The sequence below is a fragment of the Agrilus planipennis genome, unplaced genomic scaffold (assembly GCF_000699045.2).
Source record: "Agrilus planipennis isolate EAB-ADULT unplaced genomic scaffold, Apla_2.0 scaffold34, whole genome shotgun sequence".
NCBI classification, from domain to species: Eukaryota; Metazoa; Arthropoda; class Insecta; order Coleoptera; family Buprestidae; genus Agrilus; species Agrilus planipennis.
In genome coordinates, this window is record NW_020439170.1 from 1,358,714 (window position 1) to 1,367,167 (window position 8,454).

General features: G+C 35.9%; 2 protein-coding genes across 2 annotated transcripts in view; one reads left to right on the top strand and one right to left on the bottom strand.

Annotated features, from left to right (window-relative positions):
* Positions 1–1,745: 1,745 nt before the first annotated feature.
* LOC108735116 (ubiquinone biosynthesis monooxygenase COQ6, mitochondrial) overlaps positions 1,746–8,454 on the top strand; it is an 11,391-nt gene continuing 4,682 nt past the window's right edge. The window contains exons 1-6 of the mRNA XM_025977937.1: positions 1,746–2,020; positions 2,073–2,263; positions 2,329–2,568; positions 6,854–6,961; positions 8,034–8,105; positions 8,174–8,281. Of these exons, the coding sequence (XP_025833722.1) occupies positions 1,990–2,020; positions 2,073–2,263; positions 2,329–2,568; positions 6,854–6,961; positions 8,034–8,105; positions 8,174–8,281 (750 nt within the window). The 5' untranslated portion in view covers positions 1,746–1,989. The remainder of the gene's footprint in view (positions 2,021–2,072; positions 2,264–2,328; positions 2,569–6,853; positions 6,962–8,033; positions 8,106–8,173; positions 8,282–8,454) is intronic.
* LOC108735114 (transient receptor potential channel pyrexia) lies at positions 2,877–6,845 on the bottom strand. The gene is made up of 5 exons (XM_018466945.1): positions 6,581–6,845; positions 5,906–6,461; positions 5,660–5,847; positions 5,321–5,606; positions 2,877–5,269 (listed from the first exon to the last, which is right to left on the bottom strand). Exons 2-5 carry the CDS (start codon positions 6,095–6,097, stop codon positions 3,308–3,310), a joined length of 2,628 nt encoding a protein of 875 aa, XP_018322447.1. The 5' UTR covers positions 6,098–6,461; positions 6,581–6,845; the 3' UTR covers positions 2,877–3,307.

Here is an 8,454-nt window from a genome sequence, read left to right on the forward strand (position 1 = left end):
ATTCATCTTCGTTCATCTTCTTGTAAATGTAATTGCTAAATAGATTTTTGGGCACAGGTTTTGCTCTAAAGGGCTTTCGTTTTTTGGGTTTGTCACTCAGGAATATACTGGGCGATGATTGTGATAGCAAACATTTCCCCATTTCCCTTACTTGTTCCTCCCGACGTGTGAACGAAAATGGTTTCATTTGGGCTAGAAGACTTTGTCTGCTTTTACTTTTAACCCTTTCCCTTCTAAAAGAAAAAGAGGAATCGGTAATACCCAAACACTAATTTGAATAGAGAATGCATTTACCTTCGTTCTTGTTCTGCCATTATTTTATCGAATAGAGGAATTCGCGATTCTATTGGGATTGGATGAGCTTTAAACATTTGTTGTTTATCGTCCGATTTGGGTTTTGGTTTTTCTTTTTCCAGAATTTCGTTGATTATTTGAGTCTCCTCGTCGCTGAAAGAAACAGTAAAGGCAAAAAATACAAGAAAAAGTTTCTTTATCCCTACTTGACCGTCATTTGAAATGGTTTTGGTATAGTTATACCATTACTCTTCCACCCCATTGGACACTTATTTCTTACTGGACTATTAGGAGCGCTCCTCGATGTGAATAAATCTCTTTCTGAGTCTGATTTGTACTCATGGATACTTAGATCATCCCAGTAGTGATCCATTTTGCTTTTGTAACGAGTACATGAAACGTTTGACGATCTACCTTTTGGAGTAATAAATTCGTCGAAATCATCTTCCTTTTTATGAACAATTTCATCTATCTTGACTGTTCGTCGTGAGTGTTCCTTTTCCATGGAAGATAATGATTCAATATCTGAGTTCTTCAGAGAAAACTTTTTAGTAGGAGTAGGAGTGACGCAGAAAGGTTTAAGGGATGATTTTGGTCTACTTGACTGGGGTTTGACATTTCCAATAGTCATGTCTTTGTAATCGTTTGTCCACTCAGTCTTCTTATTTTCGAATTTGATCCCATTTTGCATATATTTGTAGAACAGGCGCTGCTTCTCGCGTAAATTATCAAGCTTCTTATAAAATTCATTGTTTGGAAGATGATTTACATCATCGTATTCGGGAATGCTGTCGTAAAATTCTAGCAAGGATTTTAAAACAATCTTTTGTGAATCGGGAGAATAGGATGAACGAATCTTTGTATCCATATTTTTGATGTCTAACGCATACTTGCGAGGTTGATCCAAATTTTCGAAATACTCTTGTTCATAAATAGGAAACGGGTGTTGATTTAAAGGGTGTCGTGGTACGTTAAGACAGGAAGTATTATAAGTAGCCACTCTATGTTCGGACATTTTACAGGGGTAATACTTGTTTGTAATTTGTACTTAGCAACATAGCAACGCTTAATCGATAAGATATAGTTTCACTTAACTACATTAAATTGAAAAGTTCATTTTATTTCAAAGTTAAAGAAAATATTTGACGCTATTATTATGAGTATGATCAATTAGGTACACTAAACGGGTTAAAATAATGGAACATTATCATTTTTAATAAGCGTTTTATTTTAGTAGATACAATCAGCAACATATATATATTAACTTGCTTAAATTTTATTAAGCTGACTAACTGATGTTTATCATTTAACTAAAAGTATATCATCGATAAATTGACTGTTTACAAGTGGTTTGGAACATAGCTTGAATCCACTCTTACTGATAACATTTGGCAGACATATTGGATTATTATCATAGATGTAGTTTGAAAACTTCCTTATCTATGTTTCAGTTTTATTTTTGTTTGATGAACATAACCTCTTGTAATATAACCTCAAAAAGGAAATATTAGTAGATATTATTTTGTTGAATTCTTGTAAGTTTTTGTGTAATACACGATGATTTTAAGAAGTGTCGGACTGAGAAGTATCTCTAAGGGGCCTTCTTTAATTAGGTCAATTTTAATTGACTTAAAACATTTCAGCACTGATAACATTTAAAGGTCTCATTATGATATAATTATTGTTGGAGGAGGAATGGTCGGTACTACTTTGGCTTGTGCTTTAGGTAGAAATGTTTAATTAAGTCTACGTTTTTTAAATTAAAGGTATAATTGCAGGGAAAAACACCAAACTTGCTAACAAGACCATACTCTTGTTAGAAGGTAGCAAACAGTTTCAGTGGGAGCCAAAAGAACAATACAGTAATAGGGTAGTTGCATTAAATTTAAATACTAAATCTCTTTTAAGTAGTATTGGGGCGTGGAATCATATTGCAGCTGTAAGATATGGTTCGGTTAAAAGTATGCAAGTAAGCTGCATTCTGTCCATATTTTAGAATGGTCTTTTTTATTTCATTTTGTGTAATTTGTGAAGGTATGGGATGCAGTTTCTGATGCTATGATTCAATTTAATCAAGATGATTACTTAGATAATGTAGCTTATATTGTTGAAAATGATTTATTACTGCACTCAGTTAACAGAGAACTCGCTCATGTTCAAAATGTGAATGTTCTTTATCAAGCCATAGTAGACTCTCTTAAGTTACCTGATGTAAATAGTGATACATCAAAAGTGTTGTTAGAAAATGGAAAATCCTTTACTTGCGATTTGCTGGTAAGTTTAATTAAACTTAAACTAAAAATTTTTCTTTCTCTAAATTTTTTTTTAATAAGAAATGTAATTCTAAATAGTGTCTAGTTAAAAAGTTTATTTGGATATTTTGTCAATAAAACGCGTTGATATTTTAAGAAAAAAATAAAACAAAAAAATATTTTTTTATTGGATGGAATCAAGTATCACTTTCGTGAAAATTAAGATTTATTGAAGTAAAACCTTGTGCGTTTATAACTTTAACATCAGAGGAGTTGTAATAGTATTAGAATGGTCTTTTTCTATTTATAAGTGTGAATAATATAAACATGTTAATATTGAAGTTTGTATTTCAAACTTAATATATTCTTATGTCTGTTACGATTTACAAGAAGTAGAACGGAAACAAAAAAAGTAACGTTTCCTCTTTGTATAATACGTAATTGGTTTTGATAGTATAATTCAACGATTTTTCGCCAATGTTCCTCTCAACATTGGTTAACGTCTTTCATCCAAAATACTAAATGAATGCTATACGTGGGTCTTACATAAAGTTCTGTACGGTTTATCTCATTTAAAAATATTCATAATTGAACATTTAAAAAGCGCTCAAAAAATTTTGTTGTAGTGACAACACATGTTTTATCGTATTTTTGATAAACGATTTTATTTGATACTCAGTTCGGAAGGGTTGGGGTGCTCATTATACTATACGTATAAAAATGTCGAAAACGGTGTTGTAACAAACATTATTTTTCATTATTCAAGTATCTTCCAAAACATCCAAGCGCTGTTGAAGATATTTGCAAAACTCTTGGGTTTCCTTAAGGAGTTGTTGCATTTGTCTTTTGTACGATTGCTTCTTATTATTCCTTGAAATGTAACTGGAGTTTCCGTCTGTCCTTGTTGTAAATTTATTTTTCCAATGATCCAAATCAACTTGTTTTTTACCTATCTTAGGTTTATCTCTCTTTTCGATGACAAGTTGATAAATGTTGCGCACCAAATCTTTGGGTATCCTTTCTTCTCTGGGATCGTTGGGCCTGATATAAAGTGCCCAATGGTATTGCGACTTTAACAATAATGCATGACCGTAAAGGAAAGCTAGGACCTTGTTGGGCAAACATTGCAATAATCGTGAAAACAGCAGGCTTTCAAGATGAGCTACGAGTTCCGCTTGTCTTACTAATCGATCTAAACCTGCACTTTTTTGTAATCCTTGAATGTCACTGACAGCTAAACCCACCATCAGATTACTCAAAACGAGCGTGACAAGGATAACGAATGCCAAAAACATTAAATGGCTAGTTATGGGGTAAAGTATGGGGTAGTCAGTGGTCGCGTAGAAAATATCTTCAAATTCTAATTCTCCGGTCATCATAATTATCGTTTTTAATAAACCCCAATAGGTATTCATGAAAGATGGATAATTGGCGAATAAAACTCCAAAACTTAATCCGAATGCTATTAAAAGGCACGAATAAGCGAAAAAGAATTTTGAAAAATTGATCGTGACAGTGGTAAACATTTGAACATAAAGTCCGAACATCGGAAATCTGCCCACGATCATCATGAGTTCAAACCAGGCGAAGAAAATACCAATGGCTGCCACATGATGTTGCCACGTGGTAACGATTTTTCTTATGTTCATTTGATTCGTAGGGCTTACGCTAAGGTAGATTGCTATTACAGTAGCCCACTGTAACCAATTTTCCCATTCTTTCACATAGACAATTCTACCGTGGGACAGTTGAAATATTTCTTTGAACATGGTGACGACGTTGAGGAATAATAAAACATATCCACAAACTTTTGTCAGAATGTAAACTTCGCATTCACTGAACGGGTCTTTCGTGAAAGGACAGTCCCTCAGGAACACTCCAATGACGTAAGCTGTGTATAAAAATACTGAGAGGGCATTGTAGAAGAGACCCAAGAAAAAGAATTTTCTTATTCTTTTCCACTTCAAATGTAGAAATGTTTCGCAAAGTGGATGTTGTAGAACCTCCCTGTGGCCTACTTCTATGAAATTTAATAACAAATCTGTCTCCCCCCTGCCCATTGTCGGGACTAAAACCCTAAAATCTAACTTAAGCTCGCAATCCACGTCGCCGATTTCGTGATCATTCACTTTAATGGACGAATCGAATTTTTCGATGTATTTCGGGATGACATCGGGAGTTCTGCGTGTGATAAAAGTCAAAACTGAAACACCTCCTTTTGTCCTAAGTGTTACGTCTCCTCCGTGATTCAAAAATAATATCACACAGGCCGAGTATTCGTTGAGCGCAGCCAAATGTAAGGGTGTGTAACCGAAGATGTCGGGTTTGTTCACATTGGCACCGGCATTTAAAAGAACCTTAACACAATCACAAGAATCCGATATCTTCACGATAGCTCCATGAAGAGGCGTTCTTCCATTAGCGTCACTAGCATTGGGATCTGCACCACGGCTGAGGAGAAGTTCCACAATTTCCACGCACTGAGACAACGCCGCTAGATGGAGGGGTGTTTGGAGTTTGCGATTGGTCGCGGAAATGTGTGCTCCTGCATCCAGGAGAAGACGAGCCAGTTCCGGATTTCCATCTTCTGCCACCAAATGCAATGCTGTAGTCTTTTGTGAGCCGCACTGTACATTAACTGCTGCACCATGATCAATTAATAATTTTATGATTTCGTAAGAACCCAAAGAAGCTGCCACATGGAGTGGGGTCTCTGTAAAAACCTTTAAAACGACAAAAGAGTGTAGGGATCAAATCTGTGAAAAAGTTTTTACCTGTAAAGTATTCGGATTTGCCCCAACTTCTAACAGTTCTCTGACGCACTCAACAGCTAAACTTCTAACGGCATAGTATAAGGGACTCTTAATATTTTGACCTGCATCTACATTCGCTCCATGACGAATAAGCATACGTAGAACGGAAAGATGACCTCTGCTTGCTGCACAGTGGAGAGGTGTAGCTTTATGGGCATTATCCCATATTGTTACCTTTGCCCCTGCGTCCAGCAAACGTTTCACGCACTCAACGCTTCCAGAACAGGATGCCAAATGAAGAGGAGTTCTAGGAGCGCAACAATTGAAAACATAAAACTAAAGTTTTTAACTTGTTTTTACCTGCCATTGTTGTCGGTACAATTAACCGGGACTCTATGGTGATCGAGCAGGAATTTGAGGCATTTTTCGTTCCCTAGCCATGCTGACATCAGAAGAGCAGTTTTTGCTGATTTCGTGGTCAGTTTTGAAAGAAATTCTACGTTTTCTTGGTCGATTAATTCTTCAATTTCTTCTATTTTTTGAAAGGGCTACAATTAAGGGCACGATAAGTTGAATGAGCACGAACGTAAATTTAAACATACTTACCTCAAGGTCGTTAATCACGTCTTCATTATTCCAAATGTCTTGTACACTGAGAGACCTGTTTCGGGCACTGCTTGTGCACTCCGAACCGCATGGTTCTTCTTCCTCTTCGCTGGAAATGTCGATATCGACAATGCTGTCAACGTCCAGAAAGTTTTCTTTCATCTTCGCCGGATATTCCACTTTGAACGCCATTGCCGTTCTGCGTATTTTCTTAGCCGTCGAGCACGAAAATATCTGACGCGATTTCGATTACTATTTGTTACAGATCGCCGTGAACTGTAACATCGTTTTAAGTGGACTAACTGATTGGTTTCTATTTTGTAAAACTTTTACGAATCGAATCGAAATTGAACTATGCAGTGTATTCTTAGATCGCAGACTTGCGTTTGTTTTAACTTTTTTTTTTGCAACAGTTGGTGGTCCACTCACTTACTTATTGAGGAAAGCCAAAAATATTTTTTTACTGCTTTTAAAGTAATTTAATATACTGATTTGACGGAATTCCATCCGCCCATGCTTTTTTTTAGTTACACACGCCGCACTCTTTTGTGGCACTCTTGAAAATAAAAATGTAAAAAAATGGAAAAATGAAATTCAAATTTGATTGTGATTAATTGATTTTTTATCTTTTCTTTCTAATTACTATCAAATGTAGTTAATTAGTAGGACACTTACTTTCCTATGAGACTTCGTTTTTGAACTGATGTTTTTGATATAAATTGAGAAAGTAGAACGGGATCATTTTCTATTTTTGATACGGGTTTTCCGGAAAAATCCGGGATCTGGTTATTCCCAAAATTTAATATAAACATTCAAGACGTCTTGTTATTACACTTCAAGGAAGGTTTATTTATTTTTTTCGGTTAAATCCCAATAGCATTTATCTCAACGTGTTGTTAAAACAAATTTCGAATGTTATTTTTGAAACCACTTGAGCCATTCTTTCAGCTTGGTTGCGATGGAGCAAATTCAAAAGTGAGAAAGACGATGGGTGTCCAGTATTTATCCTGGAACTACAATCAGATGGCAGTTGTAGCTACTCTGAAATTGGCTGAGGTAGGTTATGAACGGAGTATTTATAGAAAGCAAAAATGCGCCCAATTCATTCCCTATAATTTTATGATCAATATTACGATAGCAAATCACATGTTTATGAGAAAAGTTAATAGGTATTGAATTTGTGTTGCGAGTAGGTGCTTCATATGTGCCCAAAAATCTGAAGATAGATCGTATTTAATTTCCGTTTGATTTTCTGGAAACTTGTAATAATTAACAGAAGTTTTGTTCGCGACACGGCCATTTAGTATTGCAGCATGTCAAGAAAATCAATTTGAAGCACGTGTTTCCGTTTTATAAAATTTATTTTCGACAAAAATAGAAAATTACGTTGAAAATAAAATTAATCTTTGTTCACATTCCAACAAATACGATACGGTAAATTGTAACTTGCGGTACTGACAGATCAGTTCGGTATGAAAATAAATAAAAGTATGGTATGCAAGGGAAGAAAAAGTAGGGAAAGTGCGAATATAAATATAGGAGATGAAAAATTAGAAGAAGTGGCTGATTTTAGATATCTAGGAAGTCAGATAAGTCAGGACGGAAGGAGTAGTAGGGATATAAAGCAGAGGATAGCGCAGGGTCGTGTCGCCTTCGAAAAAGGTTGTTAAAGGTGTATGTTTGGAGCGCGGCGTTGTATGGGTGCGAAACATGGACAGTGGGCGCTGCGGAAAAGAAAAGGTTAGAAGCGTTCGAAATGTGGTGTTACCGGCGAATGATGAGGACAACGTGGGTAGAAAAGGTTAGAAATGAAGAGGTATTAGAAAGAAAAGGAGAACAGAGGACTCGATAACAAATAGGCGAGATAGGTTGGTAGGACACCTTCTCAGGCATGAAGGTCTAATCAGAGACATATTAGAGGCAGAAACAGGAGTTAGGAGGGTAGAGGTAGACCTAGGTTAGATTACTGTTCGCAATTAGTTAAGAATGCGGGTTGTTGTAGTTTTAGGGAAATGCGAAGTTTAGCTCAGGATAGGATAGAGTGGAAGTACGTGTCCAACCAGTCTTAGGACTGACGACCCTATGATGATGAAATTCCAATTTAACTACCAAATATTTGTTTTAACAGAATGTAGATGATGACCACAATACAGTAGCCTGGCAGAGATTTTTACCGGATGGCCCCATCGCCCTTTTACCGGTAATTTATCGGATACGTAGGTACATACTTTTCGACGTGATTTTAAGTTGTTTTTTTTTTAAATTTAGCTGCGAAAAAATTTGAGTTCCTTGGTATGGACCACGACTCCCAACAATGCTAAAACGCTTCTTTCTCTTCCAGAAGAACAATTTGTTGATGAAGTTAATTCAGCAATCGTAAGTGCATCGTTAAATTTATTTACCCTGTAAGACTTTATACAGAGCGATCTGTTTATTCAGGTAGAAAATTCTCATTAGGTATTAGGGTTGCCACCTTTTCAGGCTTTACATAAAGTATTTCTCGACTAAAAGGTTCAAAAAAAAGTACTCCCGGATTTCCATCTTCTGCC

Coding starts and splice junctions, on each gene's coding strand:
- LOC108735114 (XM_018466945.1), bottom strand. CDS start 6,097: ATGGCGTTCAAAGTGGAATATCCGGCGAAGATGAAAGAAAACTTTCTG. Junction 5,848..5,905: donor ACGTGATTAACGACCTTGAG/GTAAGTATGTTT, acceptor CCTTAATTGTAG/CCCTTTCAAAAAATAGAAGA. Junction 5,270..5,320: donor CAAATCCGAATACTTTACAG/GTAAAAACTTTT, acceptor GTCGTTTTAAAG/GTTTTTACAGAGACCCCACT.